Source organism: Heterodontus francisci, chromosome 6, assembly GCF_036365525.1.
Source record: "Heterodontus francisci isolate sHetFra1 chromosome 6, sHetFra1.hap1, whole genome shotgun sequence".
Taxonomy (NCBI): Eukaryota; Metazoa; Chordata; class Chondrichthyes; order Heterodontiformes; family Heterodontidae; genus Heterodontus; species Heterodontus francisci.
This window is the reverse complement of record NC_090376.1, coordinates 55923969-55943543: the sequence shown is the minus strand read 5'-3', so window position 1 is coordinate 55943543 and position 19575 is coordinate 55923969. Positions and strand designations below refer to the sequence as shown.

Here is a 19575-nt window from a genome sequence, read left to right as displayed (position 1 = left end):
ACGTGGAGGTCCCCCAGCTGCAATCAATTGGAAACCAATTGAATTGACGAGAACTTCTATACTTGGGCTGTTAGTCATGCTGTAAAACAGAAACCTCAAAAAACGTGCATCTTGTTGAATGAGGTGTAACTTTTTTTTTCATGGCATGCTAACTTCATAATTACTGCGAAACACCCACCCTGGTCCTGAGAAGCTAATTTTATATTTGTGGAATGTCAAATTTCTCCATTAATAAAAAAATTCCACATTTAAAATGTTCATTTTAAAGTTTGTTTATCTTTATTTTGGCTTTTCTTTTATTCTAATCAATTTATTTCACTATCTGATTTAAATTAAAAGTGAAGAATATTAGGTACTTTTAACTTCCTAGTTTGCTATGTGTAATTATTTCAATCTGATTGACTGCTTACCTGCTTGCTGACATCACTGCTGCCGTACGCCAAGATATCCCCTTGACTTGCCGTCAGATTTAAACTGCTGTTGGGAAAGGGGAATCCATGCTAAAAAAAAATTGCTAGATTGGCTTGGGCAGCTTTCTTTGAGGTCAGCGGTGAGCGCTGTTGCTTCACTGCTTACTGCAAAATCTGGTATTACTTATTTAATATAGTATAAAACCTTCAGGTATTGTATGGATGCATGTTTCTCTCCACCCCTCTTCCCCCACTACCTCCCCCACCACCCCCTCCACCTTTCTGGAAATCTGAAAGGGTGACTGCTCTATTGCCATTCTATGAATGTAGCCTATGATGAGGCAAGTGATTTGGTGTAGCCTGACACAACATCCTGTGTCAGATCCTGTGAATTTGTAAACTTGCTGCTCATAGTGCAATTTGCTAACCAAGTACTGGAGTTGCACTCGCCCTAGTAATAAATTGCTGTTGTTTATATTGGATTCCAGACCATTATAACATTTATTCAGTAATTATTCAGTGGACCTATGGCATGATTATATTGAATATTGGACAGTTATTAAATCTGCTCATCGGGTACTGTTTTAAATGTTAAAAATTTCTGGTTAATTGCACATTGTTATGTTAAGTAGTGTGAATTTGCTTATTTAGACTATATCTTAGTTACTATATGCACCAATTGTGCATGTAATGTACCCATTTTACTGTTGACTGCCAAGAAATTACACAAATGGCAAACTCAGATGTGAGCACAGCATTTGGACCATGGTCAGACTGATTTGTTTCAGAGGCAATTTGATCATAAAGCAGCAGAAAACTAAAATGTTTAGGTCAACTCATTAAACAAGCTGTCTTCATTAAGTGCTCTTGCTCACAACAGTATGCCTGCCACTCTCTAGGTATTGGAATGTCTTTATCGTCAACAGTGGACGTCGGAAGATGGATTGGGCGTTCTCATCATATCTCCTACAAGAGAACTGGCATATCAGACCTTTGAGGTCCTGCGCAAAGTGGGGAAAAATCATGAATTTTCAGCTGGACTTGTAATAGGAGGAAAGGTAGGCATCAAGAATGTGGTAATATAACTATTTTACTTATAGTTTAAGGTATAAAGTCACACTTAAGGAAAAAAAAACACCATTGGGTGGAACTATTATTTGCTAGAAAATGACCAGTTCTTGGCATGTCAGACAATGAGCAGTGTTATCTGGGAACAGTATGATGTTCAGGTTATTCCAGAATTATCACTACAAATGTTACCTCATGAGAGGTTTCTGAATTTGCAAATTATTTTCCTTCAGATTGTAAGTTTGTCAAATCGGTTTGGGAAGATTGAAAGTATTCATAGAAAGCAAAATCTTCTATTTGCAAATATTTTGTCTTAAAATTGCCATCTAATTGGACTTATTGGTCCAGATTTTGCTCCCAAAATAACGGCGCAGATAGTGGCGCTTGTTGTTGCTTATGTGTAAATGGCACAACAACTTCAGGCTGATATGTGTTTAAATGCTAATATCTGAAATATGCTGTTCCACTGTTAACTTTGTGAAAAGGGCATCTCACTGTATACAAATGCATTGACCGGCAGGAAGTTGCTGTATTTACATGTTAGATACAAACTAAACTCATTATAGAAAGTTAAGTCTTGTCATTTCAAGTCTAAGTACCCTTTTAATGACGTGGGAAGTGTTAATTATTGCCTGTCAACCCCTCTGACTCTGAAAATTAACTATTACAACTGTGGCATCTCACTTTTTCAAGTACTAATTGTTGGAGATTTTAAAATGGCAAATTTTTAAGGTAAAAACATTTTTGCTTTTTTTTCCCTTTCCATCCCTTTTATCTCTCGGTATGTTAGCTCGCATTTTCAGCAAATTGCTTCACACAAAAAAAAATTAAAACCTAAACATGCAAGGGCACTTCTGACCAATGACAGATGCTGTTAGATGGCCTGCTACAGCAAATTCTAGACCATTGAAATTTATGCTGGAATTTGCATATTGAGGGCATTATGAATTCCCTTGCTTGTTGTTAGGAACACAGTAAATCTAATACTTCTCAACTGCCCACACCCTTGTATATCTTTGGTTGTCTCCTAAGATGTCTTCTGTGGGCTAATGCGTTTGCTACCCTCTGTGTAAAGTAATTCAATCTGAACAATCTGCATTTTCCGGCTTTTAATTTGGGACCCATATCCTTTGATTCTAGAGTGACAATTTCAACCATCAGCAACTTACATTTATATTGCACCCTTAACATTGTAAAATGTCCTAATGCGCCTCATGAGTAATTTATCAAATAAAATTTGATACTGAGCCAGTTGGAGATATTGGGACAGGTGAATGAGTTGGGTTTTAAAGGAGAGAGAGTTTTAGGCCTTGACATATTGAGTTTCCAATTATCTGTTACCTTAAGAACCTTGAATGCTTGAATACCACCTCCACTCACTTTTTCCTTCTTACAGTAAAGGATTCTAGACTTTTCAACCTCTCTATAGCTGATGCCTTAATCCAGTGGTTCTCCTAACTTTTTTCGTTGAAAGACTCCTTTTTAAATGGATAACACGAACTCCCATCTAAATTATCATGTTATGTAATGAATATTTTGTTGTGAAATTAATACAGCAGTGTCATTTACCATGTGAAATGTTCATGGAATAAGCAAGCAACATAAATGTTTGTTAGATCAATGAAAATATTTGATAGACACGGCAACTGGTAAATTTAATAACCTACCGATACTATGCTCACTGGCACTTTAAAACCACTTCAGTGAATTCTGTTTCAGTATTCAACACAAAGTCAGCATAAATCAGGACATAACTGGATGGTTATTTATGTTGAAAATCTTTGTGCTGTTCTCAGCGCTCCACCACGCGCACTCCCCCCTCACATGATGGTGGCCGCACCGCGTTCCTGCTTCCCAGCTTGCACCAAGCCCACGTCTGGCTGCCTCTCACTTGCTTACTCATTTATCACTTATTGTGATCATTCATTAAAGGTCTATAGATAAAAGCAGGTAAGCTGATTTATTTGATTCATCTCAGTTATTCTGTGTCTCCAAATCTTACTCCAGATTATTTCGCGGACCCCCGGAAAGTCTCTAAGGGTGGATCCAGTTTGAGAACCACTGCCTTAAGCTATTGCTTTAGTATAGTTATCCTTTTCTGCACTGCTCCTGAAGTCTGGATATCCTTGCTTATAGTATGATGACCAGAATTGTACACATTACTCTAGGTGTGGTCAGACTTGTGCCTAATATAGACTTCTTATCACCTCCTGGGATTTGTGCTCTATTGTTCTCACTGTACCTCTCAAAATCTGGTTAGCCTTCCTTGCTGTTGCTTCATACTGCGCTATTGTTTTCAGTGGCTACTTGACAGTAACCCAGATCTCTTTTCTGTTTTGTGTTCTGCAACCCAGAACAATTTAGGTTATATTCCCATTGCTCATTTCTCTTTAGTAGTCTTATATAGCTTGCAATTTCCCCCACGTTGGAAGTAATTTTCCAGTCATTTGCCCACCTGCCCAACAAATAAAGATCCCTTTCATATTGGGATTACCTCTTGCCTATTATATGAGCTCTTTCTAATTTGGTGTCAACTGCAAATTTGGGCAGCTTGATTTCTGTCCCCAGTTCCCACTTGCTTGCATACAGCAGTGGCCCCATCACTGATCTCTGTGGCCCCAATTAGTGGCCTCTTGCCACCGTATTTTCAATCATATCAAGCTTGCTTCCTTTTCCATGCCTTCTTGCCTTGTGAACTAATTAAATAAATCTCCTCCACAAAATTCCCATCGTCAACAAGATTTATAATTTCCTTGAATTCTAGTGAATTTATTAGATAGGACCTCCCTCCCATAAATTCACGGCAACTCTATCTTGCGATACTTATTTAGGTGTTTTATTGTATCTAGATGCCTTTAATCCTTTACTCAATAGGTGGTAGATTATAGTCTGTAGTTTTCCTGGATACCCCTGTGCTCCTTATTTTTTATAAGATTGGTATGCTAGCTACTTAGTTAGCTACTTCCAGTTTTGCTAACCACTTCTTTAAGTGTCCTCTTTTCTACGAAGTCCTTCTTGACCTGGTGCCTTGCTTTCCTTTAACTTTCTCAGCCAGTAAGGGACTACACATCTGAAATTTTTATTTCTTTTTACTGTGGCTGCCCCCTCGCCATCCCCTCCAAACGCCCCCCCCCCCCCCACTCTGCCACCACACCTGGACGTCTTTCCATCCAGTTCGAATTTTTGTAAAAGTTTTATTTGACGTTCCTTTTTGATAGTACCTTAGAACTGTAATGATATTGGGTTGGTGAATTTGCAGAACCCTGTGCTGCTGCCATTTCTGGGACTGCCTTTGTGAACAACTGAATCAGAGCATATTTCAGTCCTGCATCCATTCTCTCTTGCCCCCTTCTATTGTCTGAAGTTGGTAATCATTTATATGAGATGTGGAATGCATATTATTTACAATAGGATCTGAAAGTAGAATCTGAGAGGATCCATCATACCAATATTATCATCTGTACTCCTGGCCGTCTTCTGCAGCATATGGATGAGACAACCTACTTCCATGCTTCTGACCTGCAAATGCTTGGTAAGTCCAGTGGATTTAAGGGAAATATGTCTGGGACAGTACTTTTTGTTCAGGGAAAAGAATACCAGCATTATTAGCAGAATTTTCATTGAAGCTTTGTAAAAACGCTAATTTTATTACTCACATGGGAATCCTTGAATTGGGTCCATTTTCCTCCCAGGCCACTTCAGTGACCTCCCTCTGCATTCCAGAGAAATTGCATAGAGAGCAGTGAGGTCTGCAGTTTCAGCCCAGCTTGAAAACAGTTCTGCAGGATTCTGGGGAATCACTATAGTATTGGTCTGCGGGGTACCTGGTGACTGAGATGGTTTCCAAGAACCATTCACCTCTGGAGTGGCCTAGAGCATGGTCTGAGTTTACGGCTGTTGTTTTTTATGGAGTCTCTGTGGAATAATGGGATCACATTCCGTTCATAAGCACTGGAATGACCTTGCAGTGAGAGAAATCTGATTGACGGTCTGCATGTTCACAACTAAGAAAAATAATTCTGATCATTTTTCCCCCCATAAAATGGATGATCACTTTGAATGAAAATTACTCCCCTTCAACTTGTCTTTTCTCTTTTAAATAAGTAGTTTAAAATCTGTTTTATATTTGTTTTAAAATCATCATTTATATTTAAATGGTTCCGAGACTATACTTAAAATGAATGATGCATTCTTCCCATTCAAAAGGATTTGAGTTTTAAAATAATTCTTTTGAGTGATAGCAGGTGGCCCCAGGTTATGTACTGAAAAAACAACTGTGTGCTCTCACACAACTACTAACACTCCTTGGAGAGGACAAGATTGAGGGGAGATTTGATGGAGATGTTCAGGATCGCGAGGAGACTGGGCAGAGTGGATGGGGAGAGGCTGTTCCTGTTAGTGGAGGGATCAAGAACCAGAGGGCACTGATTTGGGGTGATTGGCAAGGGAACCAGAGGCGAGGAAAAACTATTGCACAGCAAGTGGTTGGGATCTGGAGTGCACTGTCTGGGAGTGTAGTGGAGGGAGATTCAGTCGTGGCTTTCAAGAGGGAGTTGGAAAGTTATCTGCAGAGAGAAAATTTGCAGGACTGTGGGGAAGAGGCAGGGGAGTGGGACGAGGTGAATTGCTCTTGCAGAGAGCTGGCACAGACATTATGGGCCGAATGACCACCTTCTGTGCTGTAACCATTCTCTGATTCCAGGATTCTATGAAGCTGGAAGTTATGACTGTCCTGCAATAGATGCTGGAGGATGTACCTGACCTGCCCTTGATGGCACAGCTGAGATTGGGATATGAATGTCTGAGAGATTGCAATTCCCTATTACTCTGTGGTGCAGTATCTTGGTATTCCTGTGTACAGCATCACTGCACTACTATGAGCTAATTGACTCAGTCAGCTTCTAGTTAAGGCCAGCTAACTTCTTTATTGTCGTATTTCATCATTGTTAGTAAATATGTGATGAGCCTGAAGTATTCAGGTTTTCTTCTACTTGTAAGACGTAAAAGTTTTATCAGTTGTCTTCCTGTTATTTTCTAGGGTCTCCCTTTGCTGTGCCTATTTTATTTGCTTTATAGTTGACTTCTAAGAAATATGTAAGATTGACTGGGGGTGACTTCTTTTTCTGCCCACCTTGTGTTTTACCTATGGCAGTATGCCTGGCCTTCATTCTGTTTTTCAAAATGTGCTTGATATTAGGAACTCAACATATGGGAATTGGAAGCATTGAACAGCATCCTATCATCAAACTGTAGAAGATGATGTACAAGGACATGAAAGTTTATGAGAATATCAGAATGGTTTGGAGTGTTGGAGGGACTCTGACAGGGCTGCATCTTGTTGTCTGACTTGTTCAATCTTATTATGGACTATGACTTGCTTGAGGCAATAGGAAGAGAAGAGACTAAAATTAGTAAGGATAGGCCAGAAGTGATGTATGGGTGGGTCACAGACGGTTGATTGGAAGAGCTGCTGCAAGGAATTGTAGTTGCTAAGGTTTGTAATGTCTGGCCAATCTGGTTTTGATCACTGATCTTACCAGTCTGTGGATGTAATGCATTGAAGATCCAATTTACAGTGGCATCATACTGTCCTGGAACAAGATCATTCTTAGAATACAATAGAATACTCTTGCTTTTAATTTATGGGCAAATGCTCCTACAGTCCTTAAAGGGATAAATGAACTTTATAAGTGTGATTGATTGTATCAGGGCTACAATGTACAAAATTAGAAGAAAAATTGTCTATATTTGAATACATTTGCTTGTATTTGTCAGTAACTAGTCTTGATTGCAATAAAATCTGCAATGATCCACTGTAATGTGTAAGGTTCAGTGTGAATGTGTTCAGATTGGAATTGAGTCTGTATAGCCCTTTACCTTCATCAGGATGTGCCTTTTCTCTCCCTCTCTCCTTACAGTCTTGGATGAAGCTGATAGAATTTTGGATATGGGGTTTTCTGAAACAATGAATGCCATTGTGGAAAACCTCCCTAAGAAACGCCAAACTTTGCTTTTCTCAGCAACTCAAACTAAATCTGTCAAGGACTTGGCACGACTGAGTCTAAAAGACCCAGAGTACGTTTGGGTTCATGAAAATGCTAAATTCAGGTAAGTTGTCATTATTTTGCTTAATATCAAGGCTGTAAACTTGCAGCAGGTCCTCAGACTTTAAGATGACTATAAATAGTAATCAGTTTTGTGTGGTCTATTACTTATATCTGGAGTGTCCTGTAGGCATTCACGACTTGTCTCCTGCTTCAGGTATATATGTTAGAGTTGTACTGGTTCTCTTGTTTTTTTAAAAATGCAGTTTAGTTACAACTTTAATGAAGTTAAAGGTAAGTTTACAGGGGAAAAGAATCCTGTAAAGTTTATGTCTTCCCTCCATCCTGTTCCTTGGGTCTTCATTTATGCTTTTTGTTTTTTCCCTCCTCTGTTTTTTTTGCTTTTGTTTTTCCTTTCTCTCTTTATGTCTCCTTCTCGTCTCCACCTCGCCAATATCTGTCTTGCTGTCTCTTTGTGCATGTGTGTGTCTATCTCACACTGTGCATACTCTTTTTATTACTTGCTATTGAATTGTATTTTTGCCATTCCTAGGGGTTAAAACTTAATACAGGCATGATAATTATTTTGTAGACAGCTAATCCCTGTTCAAATCAGCTTAATCTTGGCAGCCATTTGCTAGATGGTGGTATGTTATTAATCTGTAACTCATTGGATTTCAGCAAGACTGATCACTAATCCACCAGTGTGGCCGCAGTTTTTTGATTGCTCCCTGCTGCTATCACTGCTCCCCTCTTCCATTTATACTGCTTTTGATGAAAATTGACATTCCACACACTTCTATCACTTTCTCTCACTGCAGGTTGGGGGTTCAAAAGTAGACATCAGACAGTCAAATGTTTTATAAAAGTTAATTTAGATTTTAGCATTGGTAGAGAAGGGGAGGGAAAAGTGATTTTTGGTAGATTTATTTGCATTATTATACTAGGATGGATACTTAAATATTATCTTTATTGTGCTTAGCTTGGAGCTAATTGTGATTTTTTTTTTTTTGCCAAAACATATTATTCTGTTTGATATGCTGTGTGGCAGGGCAGAGGCTAGGAATTCTGCAGCGAGTAACTCACCTCCTGTCTCCTCAATGCCTGTCCACCATCTACAAGGCACAAGTCAGGAGTGTGATGGAATACTCTCCAGTTACCTGGATAAGTGCAGCTCCAGAAACACTCAAGAAGCTCAACATCATCCAGGACAAAGCAGCCCATTTGATTAGCACCCTACCCACCACCTTCAGCATTCACTCCCTTCACCACCACCGCACAGTGATAGCAGTGTGTACCATCTACAAGATGCACTGCAGCAACTCACCAAGGCCTTCGACAGCACCTTCCAAACCCACAACCCCTATCACCTAAAAGGACAATGGCAGCAAATACATGGGAACACCACCACCTGCAAGTTCCCCTCCAAGCTGCACACCATCCTGACTTGGAATTATATTGCCATTCTTTCAGTGTCGTTGGGTCAAAATCCTGGAACTTCCTTCCTAACAGCACTGTTGGTGTACCTACACCCCAAGGGATGCAGCAGCTCAAGAAGGCAGCCCACCGCCACCTTCTCAAGTGCAATTAGAGATTGGCAATAAATGCTGGCTTTGCGAGTGATGCCCACATCCCACAAACGTATTTAAAAAAAAAAGTCCATCCTTTTGGGCCGGGAGCTGGATGCACACCCTGTAACCACAGCATGGCTGCTTTTGCTTAGAATGAGGCAGAATCATGATTAAACACCATACCTGTCAGCTAGTCACATGTTTACCCCAGGTACTTTCCCCCAAATATTGTGGAATCCTGCCTAACTCTTGATACCAATGGCACATAACAAGTATTTGTTCTCACAGGCTACTTTATTTACCTATTGCCTGAACTACAGATATACTTTCTGTATTGGTAGTTGGTAACTCCGTGTGCAAGAATTCATCTTTGGGTGGCCGGTCTGCAGAACGAGTTCTCTTCACGTCTTCAGTGATTGTCCAGGTCACTCTTCCTGACTGCAGCAACAATGTCCTTATGGGCTGTGGTTTTTTATCCCTTTCTGATCCTGGTCCCTTGACATATACGGTAATGTCTTGAATTGGGTCGTCCAATTGGGTTTCAGTGCTTTATTAATTCCACCATGGCTATGCAAGGCCACTTGCATGTACTCATATCCTGGTCCCAGCAGGGGTGGGTTTTTGGTGCATACCAGCAATGGATGTGATAACTGCATCTTCATAACCCCCTCGTTCATATCATCCCACGCTTCCTGATATATAACTTCTCCTCTGGGGAAAGAGCCTTATGCACTTCGGCTGACAGGGTGCACAATAACAACTTCTTTTTCTTGTTCTCATCCAAATTATGTACCCCTGCCTTCTGTTCTACCTCTAAACATATCCCATGTGGTTCTTTGCTCATCTCCAGATTAGTCAATATCTTAGCCATTTCCTTTAAATCGCTAGACGAATACACCTCCACAAACTCCCTATCCAGTGCGCCGAGTCCTTGCTAGCCCGGCGCCGTGGAAGATATCGCCTCTGGATTAAGAGTGCTGTGGGAACTGGGGCTTGCGGTGGGGGTCTCCCCCTCGGGTGTCCTCCACCTTGCCCATCACCGTACCAAACTGTCCCCCTTTCGTCCTCTTCCTCCTCCATTTCCTCTTTCACCTGTGGCACCCTCCCTTTCCCTCATGCACAGATTACTCCCCTCTGCACTTGTAGGGCAGCTTTTAACCATTGGATTTCTTTTTGACATTGAGTATGATTGGTGCGACTCTCTTCCTATGTTTACTAAAACAGGACCCTGTAAGCAGCTCGTATATCCGCAAACTGTTCCTCAGCCTATTCCACTCTATTGTTGTACTTGACATTTTTCCGACCAAAACTCACCATGCTTCTGATTGTTGATGCATTGACATTCCTTAAACTCTATTCTGGTGTTTCTCCACCTTTTTGTCTATTCTATCTTTCTCTTTTCTTGCCTCCTGCTCTGTCTGTAAGTCTTTCATAAGCTGATTAATCACTGCCTCTCTATTACTTGCTTTATTTTTCAGATCTTGCAATTGCTGGTTTCTGCCTTTCAACCTACCTCCTTTACCTGTTGACGCTGATATGCCATTAGCCAGACGGCCTTTCCTAAGGCAGGTTTATATGTAGATCCCTTCATCCACTTTGCTGCCTCCTTTCGAGGGTTGTCCCCATCAAGGATGACGCTCACTTACCCTTCCTTAAGGGATAACTTCCATGCCACGTATTTTGTGATGTGCTCACCTATCTCTTGTTCTGCCATTTCTTTATCTTCAGGCCTCCTATCTGGCTCATCAATGTAAGCCGGTCGCGTGTTTACTCCTGGTACTTTCCCCCAAATATTGTGGAATCGTGCCTCACTCTTGATATCAATGGCACATAACAAGAGCACATAACGAGTATTCTCACAAACTACTTTATTTGCCTATTACATAAACTACAGATATACTCACTGTATTGGTAGTTGCTAACCCTGTGTGCAAAAATTTGTCTCCAGATGGTTGGTCCGCTGAACGAGTTCTCTTCATGTCTTCAATGATTGACCAGGTCACTCTTCCTGACTGCAGTAACAATGTCCTTGTGGGCTGTGGTTTTATACCCCTTTCTGACCCTGGTCCCTTGACCTATAAGGTGATGTCTTGAATTGGGTCGTCTGATTGGGTTTTAGTGCTTTATCGATCCCACCATGGTTATGCTAGACCACCTGCATGTGGTCATATCCTGCTCCCAGCAGGGTGGGGTCTTAGGTGCATACCAGCCATGGATGTGATATCTGTATCTTGATATGGCAGGAAGAAAGCCATTCACACACATTCCGAGAGGCCATTGTCTATGTGAATTGTTGTAGACAGAGTGTCTGATGTTGTAATAGTCTAGGGGCCACCACCTTGATGGCATGTTCTGACACGTGTGTGTGTTCGTGTGTGTGTGTGTGTGTGTGTGTTCGTGTGTGTGTTCGTGTGTGTGTTCGTGTGTGTGTGTTCGTGTGTGTGTGTTCGTGTGTGTGTGTTCGTGTGTGTGTGTTCGTGTGTGTGTGTTCGTGTGTTCGTGTTCGTTCAGTTAAATCTATCTTTATTTTTACGACGTCCAACATGCGTCCCAGCGATGATGACTTCGGTCAGAATTCTTCTCCCTTCTTCCTGATGTCCTGCGGCACTCCATGTTCCCTCTGTCAAACTCTGCACATGAAATCACCAAGTCCCAGGTTACATCTGTAACAAACATATTTCCAATTTGACAGAGCAGTTAAAACACAAACTGAAATCTAGAAAAAACTGCCACAAGCAAATAGCTGAGCAAAAACATTGCATAAAAATACGTTCTCCTTATAGCCTCAATGCAATTTTTTTGTCATAAAACATTGAACAAATATTTTCACACTTTTCCAGTGCCTCAGTTGCGTATGGGATCTGGGTGCTAAATGTACAACTAAACACATAGACTTTGCTTCTGCTTTGTCAGGTCTTTTATTCATGGTGCTAGCTTCATAGTGGAAAATGAAAGGACATGTTTATCAGTGAACTTTGAGCAGGAGCACATCTAAGTTTTTTGAGAAGCATTTTATTAAACGTACACACACCACCTGCTGAGTAATGAAAGTATGGAATGACTGTGACATTGCAACCTCCAGATTCCTCTGGTAGTTGTACAATGTTGGCACACACACCCCAAATCAGTCTTGCTGTTCAGTTGGTCATTACATTGAAGCTCAATTACATAGAAACATAGAAAATAGGAGCAGGAGTATACCATTTGGCCCTTTGAGCCTGCTCCGCCTTTCATTATGATCATGGCTGATCTTCCCACTCAGTAACCTGTTCCCGCTTTCCCCCCATTTCCTTTGAACCCTTTCGCCCCAAGAGCTATATCTAACTCCTTCTTGAAAACATACAATGTTTTGGCCTCAACTGCTTTCTGTGGTAGTGAATTCCACAGGCTCACCACTCTCTGGGTGAAGTAATTTCTCCTCATCTCAGTCCTGAAAGGTTTACCCCGTACCCTTAGACTATGACCCCTGGTTCTGGACTCCCCCACCATCGGGAACATCCTTCCTGCATCTACCCTGTCAAGTTCTGTTCTGTTAGAATTTTATAGGTTTCTATGAGATCCCCTCTCACTCTTCTGAACTCCAGGGAATATAATCCTAACGAACTCAATCTCTCCTCATACGTCAGTCCCGCCATCCCAGGAATCAGTCTGGTAAACCTTCGCTGCACTCCCTCTATAGCAAGAACATCCTTCCTCAGATAAGGAGACCAAAACTGCACACAATATTCCAGGAGTGGCCTGACCAAGGCCCTGTATAATTGCAGCAAGACATCCCTGCTCCTGTACTCGAATCCTCTCGCTATGAAGGCCAACGTACCATTTGCCAATTTGAATGTTTGGGGCATACTCACCGCTGACAGAAATTGTTTTCAAACCCTTCTAGCTCTGGCAGTCTGTCATGACAGTTTTGGGAATCATTGAAGTTGCTGAAGAGATCAGATTCTGCTAAAGCTGTTAGGAATTCAATGCATTATTTATCAGTGTGAAAACTATGAACCTTTTTGGGTTTATTTACCTTTTATGCTCCCAGCATACTCTCCAAAGAATAAGTTCATGATCATGTTGGGGTTGTCAACTTTTCTCTGCGATTTTCAGCTGGGTCATGCCCACATTTAATTGTTTCATCCATGGTGGGGCTGTGCCACATGAAGCTCTGATCTTTTCAACCAGTTCTTCTTATACTGCAGAAACTATATAGGTGTCATACGATTTTGTGGCGTGATGAGCCAATGTTGATGTAGGTTGACCTCCTCACTCGGTAGACAATTTCTGCAGTGACCTGGCAGTGCTTCACAAAAGCACTTACAGTGTAATAGCGCCCATTGTAATAAAACTGTCTGAGACCGTGTCATCCATATGACTCTTAACGTATTGGTAAACATAATGCTTTAGTGGGGTTGATTTTTCAATTTGCTGACCCACATATGGCTCAATTTACCTTTTTGTCCTGCAAATTTTGATTCCTATTTGGTTAACACTGCACAGTTTGTGACACATGAAACACAAGGCCCTCCTCACTATACAATACTAATATTATACACCTGTCTTGAAAGATGTGAATTTCAAAATCTTACTTTCCTCCTCTTTCAGCACTGCTTACTATTTAAATCTGGCAGAATTGCTTCTATAACACAGTACAGGATATTCAAAATGCATGGTTGGTGTGGAAACTTTGGAAAAATAAGTAAAAATGTGTTGTCCTGCAGTGTAAGTTTGATGCTTAACATGATGTGCAGTCTGTTAAGATACTTCTTTGATTAAGTCATTCTTTGGTCAGCCAAGTATAGCTTTAGGCACATGTGCCAACTTACATTTGCAAAGCCCTACATACTGGTTATTGCTGAAAATAGAGACATATTTTCGAAGATTTTTGTCTTGCACTCATCAGGAAAATTCGCAAGAATGCCAATGTAAAGGAAATCAACAACTTTATACAGTATGAGAAGAGAGCGCTGATTGGTTGGCAGGTGAACTCTGGTTGAGGTATTGCCATGGAGAATGCACCAGTTTATGGTGACTGACAGTTAACTGCCAAGCTTTATTTGAAATTTAAACCAGTGCAATGCTGATGTGTTATTTGAACAACTCAGCAGCGTTGAGTACCGGCAAAGGACTAAACACCAAAGTCCAGATAAAAAACACACACTTGATCAGTGGAGTAAGGGTCCTTTAAAAGGAGCGTCCGAGTGCTTGCCTACAAACTTTAAGTATGAAAGGTGGCAGCTCTAAAAGCATCAATTGTATTGATATATACATGTAATAAAATATTTCTAGACTACATTTTGTGTTCCTACTTCATACTTTGTTTTGTTACACGGGTATTGAAAAGTATTTTCCTTTGCAGCACCCCTGGAACACTTGAACAGAATTATGTTGTCTGTGAGTTGCACCAGAAAATTAACATGTTGTACTCCTTTGTGAAGAATCACCTGAATAAGAAGATAATTGTCTTTTTTTCAAGTTGCAAAGAGGTAGGTGATTAATTTAGATATCAAAATACCAAAATATTCTGACACACAGATAACATTCTGTGATCTTCCCCATTTCCAAGCTAATGCAAAGTACCTGGGAGAATCACTTCACTATGATCACCTCTTTGTGAGCAGTCATGGCTCCTAGAGTAATCACTAAGCAAATATCAGCAGCGTGCTGCCCTCTGCCAATCTTGTGTTCACACATCTATGAGCTTTCATTTGCAACGTACGGAGGAGGCTGTCACACACACACACGAGCTGAAGTGGGTGGAAGCGTTGGCCAAATAGAAAAGCAAAACAGCAGGAACACAGAAGTGATCAGGTCACTGAGAATTTAAATAGCTCCAGTTTAAATTTTCCAGGCCCCTGTGTGAACAGTGGAAAAAACTGGCTGACTGCTTCAAAAACAGACAGCTGACAATTATGCATATGTATATGTGGGTTTTAGTTTATTTATTTTATTTTATTTAGAGATACAGCACTGAAACAGGCCCTTCGGCCCACCGTGTCTGTGCCGACCATCAACCACCCATTTATATTAATCCTACATTAATCCCATTACCGTCTCACATCCCCACCTTCCCTCAATTCCCCTACCACCTACCTATAGTAGGGGCAATTTATAATGGCCAATTTACCTATCAACCTGCAAGTCTTTGGCTGTGGGAGGAAACTGGAGCACCCGGCGAAAACCCACGCGGTCACAGGGAGAACTTGCAAACTCCGCACAGGCAGTACTCAGAATCATGGTGGTCAAACAAGATCTTCCCTTAACAAATCCATGCTGACTATCCTTGATGACAATAAATGACAATTTATCCTGTGTCTCAGAATAGATTCCAATAATTTGCCCACTACTGAGGTTAGACTGATCTGTCCTGTAATTATTCCGTCTATCCCTCACTCCCTTTTTAATCAGAGGTGCAACATTAGCAGTACACAAACTGAATTGTGGAATATGATCCCAAAACACTTAAAAAAAAAAAAAAAAAAAAAAAAAAAATTCTATAATCCAATCTAACAAAAATAAATTTAACTTATTCTATTTCCTAATAGCAGTTGCATTTATCAGGATTGTTTTACAGTTGTATGTTTTGGAGTTTTTTTTTAAAAGTGTTTTGTCATTTTTTTTGGTTTTGAATGGTAGAACATAGAACATTACAGCGCAGTACAGGCCCTTCAGCCCTCAATGTTGCGCCAACCTGTGAAACCGTCTGACCTACACTATTCCATTTTCATCCATATGTCTATCCAATGACCACTTAAATGCCCTTAAAGTTGGCGAGTCTACTACTGTTGCAGGCAGGGCGTTCCACGCCCCTACTACTCTCTGTGTAAAGAAACTACCTCTGACATCTGTCCTATATCTATCACCCCTCAACTTAAAGCTATGTCCCCTCGTGTTTGCCATCACCATCCGAGGAAAAAGGCTCTCCCTATCCACCCTGTCCAACCCTCTGATTATCTTATATGTCTCTATTAAGTCACCTCTTCTCCTCCTTCTCTCTAACGAAAACAACCTCAAGTCCCTCAGCCTTTCCTCGTAAGACCTTCCCTCCATACCAGGCAACATCCTAGTAAATCTCCTCTGCACCTTTTCCAAAGCTTCCACATCCTTCCTATAATGCGGTGACCAGAACTGCACGCAATACTCCAGGTGCGGCCGCACCAGAGTTTTGTACAGCTGCAGCTACAGCTACAGCATGGTGTGTAACTTGGAAACTCCATTTTTGCATGGTTTGACTTTATTAAAATGGCATAGCAGGCAGACTTGTTGAAGGCTGTGAATTATATTGCAGTTGGTGAATAGTTTGAAGAAATACTACAGATTGCAAGCATGGGCATATCCTTTTATGGGGGCACAGGATACTATTGTTTGACTATCGGCCTGCATTCTTTAAATGTGGGGTTGAGAGGAGCACTCCTGCTTTCTTAAAATGGAAATTTTAAAAATGTGTCCTGCAGCTTTAAATTGGTAAAATGGAGAAATAGACTTAACTTTTATTAAAGTATTGTTTTGGGGTTTGAAGATTTATTGAATCCTTCACACCTTTTCCGTACATTAGGTCCAGTATTTGTTCCGTGTGTTTTGCCGTCTTCGTCCTGGTGTACCGATCCTAGCTCTTTACGGCAAGCAGCAGCAGATGAAACGGGTTGAGGTCTACAATGAATTTTGCAGAAAAAAGGCTGCTGTACTATTTGCAACAGACATAGCTGCTCGAGGACTTGGTATGTAGAGTACAGGAATGAAAACCATGGTTGAAAGTATAAGACAATTCAAAGCTTTTTTTTTTTAAGTTTCTCTCTTCCTACCTGTTTGGCTTTTGAAGAACTAATTTTTATTATTCCTAAAATCTATTCTCTTGTAGGAATGTGCCACTAACTCAAATAATCTATTTTCCCCCGTTATGCTCGCTCATCAATGCACTGTCTTTTATGCTCAGTCATACACATGTTCAGTTTCTCTTCTACTTCTCTTTCCCCCACCTCCCCCAATGTGCCTGGCCACACCCTGATGATAACCAGAATGGAACAGCTTTCATGTTTCTGTTAGTTGATCTGTAAAGCACTGATGTTTCATCTCAAATTCTTTTTAATGTGTTTGGCTAGATTATAGTAAAATTCCTTGATTGACTTGTTTTGGTTGTACACTGGATCTGCTGCACCTGACTCTGAGTTGTTTAATTTTTTTGTACTATGTAGGATTTATAGGCATTTACAGAACTGGAAAAGACCATAGTGGTCCACGTGGCTGATTTCAGGCGCTTAAACATTCCCTTGAGTTTGCTGAATCAATCAATCTCTGTTGCTCGCTTGGCAGTTCATTCAATACATTTGCCACCTTTTGTATAAAGTAATTAAATCAAAGCTGTCTTTTCACCCCTTACTAATTTTTTGGCTATGTGCTTTTGCTGTTGAATTTGTGTCTGTTGCTACCTTATGGGACGCAATCAACTGGCAAATAAAAAGCCTTAATTTGCTCAAATTTACAGATTCCCTATTCATTTGTGGATGGTGTATTTAAAGAATGCTGATCAATTTTGAACCAATGGTAATCAATTTTCTCTCTCAGCCATGCAGCGACCCAAAAGTTCCCATGTAGGCTGCTCACAAGTTGGCCCCTTTAAAGTTACTGCGTGTGCACGGTTGTGCAAAAAAATTTAAAGGGCCCAAGCACTTAGATGAATTGGCCATATGCTACAAAACAAAATTAGAGGGTACGTTATTGGTAACTCTGCACCTACCCCTCCCCTCCCCATCCCTTCTCCCTTCATAAAGCATCTTTTAGCTCTGTTTCTTTATGGCATTGTTACCTTACCAACTTACAGATCCAGGGGCTGTGATCACCTTCTGGTAGCTCTTCGAAGTGATCATTATTCACATATGAGCCTTGGTTGAACATAGAACATTACAGCGCAGTACAGGCCCTTCGGCCCTCGATGTTGCGCCGAGTCGATATTGGTTGGCTTTTGCAATGCAGGGGCATTAAAGCCAAACATGATTGTGTCCTCTTCCAATGTCCACACCTGACCACTTACAATAGAGGTCACTGTTTACCAGTCAAGAGCAGGATTTCTGACTGACTATCACTTCTTTTACCCAGGGTCACTGTGGCTAACTCAGCACAGATGAGGAATCCTCCCTGATATCTTTCTGGTCTGTACGGATTAGATATTTACTGGACAAATCTGTTATTGTGAATTTTGATATTTAGATTTTTAGCAGAACTTCATAAATGAATATCCAAAAATAGGCATGCAAATTGTCCAAAAAAGGTGTTAAATATTTCCACCCCTTTAAGATGCAAAAGGGGCTGCAGGTCAATTGGGGATTGCTGGTCTTAAAATGGCCAAAAGCAATTTTGGTCCAATTTTCCCTGCCCCTCCCTCATTAGGATGCTGGGACCTAATTACTAATTGTGTCAGACTTTGCTCCTGCTTGCCCAAATTTCAATTGATCCAGAGTCTACAGCATTTTGGGGGAGAGAATTTCAGATTTTCACTTTGTGTAGAAGTTTCTCCTGATTTCACTCCTGAGTGGCCAAACTCTAATTTTAAGATTGTGTCCCCTTGTTATGGATTCCCCCACTAGAGGGAATAGCTTCTCTTTCCTATCAAGTCCTTTTATCATTTTAAATACCTCAATTAAATCACCTCTCAACCTTGTACATGCACAGGTCGATCTTTTATATCAATGGCCCGGATGTTGGGGTGAGAATAACAGTGGGGCTAACAGTGCTCACTGGTATTATGGAGTAAATCGGACAGCAACTTCCAGAGTACGCCTGTGCACAGTTAAACGCGGAAATCTGGAAATTGCAGTTAGAGTTACCCCACTTCTCCATAGGCTGCATTATAGCAGTATGCTGTCGATAGGCTGTATGAAAATCACTACACTGGCATGAAGCTGCGGTACTCCCCGCCCCCCCCCACCCCCCCCACCCCCCACCCCCCGGCAACTCGCTACCTATTAAACACAGTTGAAAAGTTGCAGCCAGTGCATTCAAGTGTAAGTAAATTTTTAAGGCATGATCTGTCATATTTACTGTCAGGCAACCTGTCTGGTCCTGATAATTTAATTTTAGGAATTATGGAGTCTCATTCCTTCAGAATTTGATTAGGGTTGGAGGTTTAAGTAAAAATTAAAGATTTTTTGGTTTACTGTTTGTCTCTTTTATCTCTCTCAGTCCCAGGTTTCTTTCCCAATCTTTATTTCACTTTCTGTTTCTAATTTATACTTCCTGGTTTAGACTCTGCGCGTCTCTGAGGATGCTTCAATCTGATTGGTTGGGTGAAGAGCCTCGTTGTTTCTTGCCCTCCTTACAGATGCCATGCAGGTGTTGCAGTGCTGGACCAGATGCTGAATGATAGCAAGACAATGCTCAAAAGCCTGAGAAAACTCTTTGGGCAGCTGTTGTAGCAGTTAATGGCAAGCGCCATTCCTTCACTGCTGATCGCAAAATCTGGAACGATAAGCTTGTAATGAGTGCTGAGAATGTTCTTAGTTT

General features: G+C 41.0%; 1 protein-coding gene across 1 annotated transcript in view; it reads left to right on the top strand.

Moving 5' to 3' along the window:
• Positions 1-19575, top strand: part of ddx10 (DEAD (Asp-Glu-Ala-Asp) box polypeptide 10) — a 344596-nt gene that overhangs the window by 39316 nt on the left and 285705 nt on the right. The window contains exons 4-8 of the mRNA XM_068033715.1: positions 1310-1468; positions 4890-5010; positions 7397-7586; positions 14438-14564; positions 16634-16796. Of these exons, the coding sequence (XP_067889816.1) occupies positions 1310-1468; positions 4890-5010; positions 7397-7586; positions 14438-14564; positions 16634-16796 (760 nt within the window). The remainder of the gene's footprint in view (positions 1-1309; positions 1469-4889; positions 5011-7396; positions 7587-14437; positions 14565-16633; positions 16797-19575) is intronic.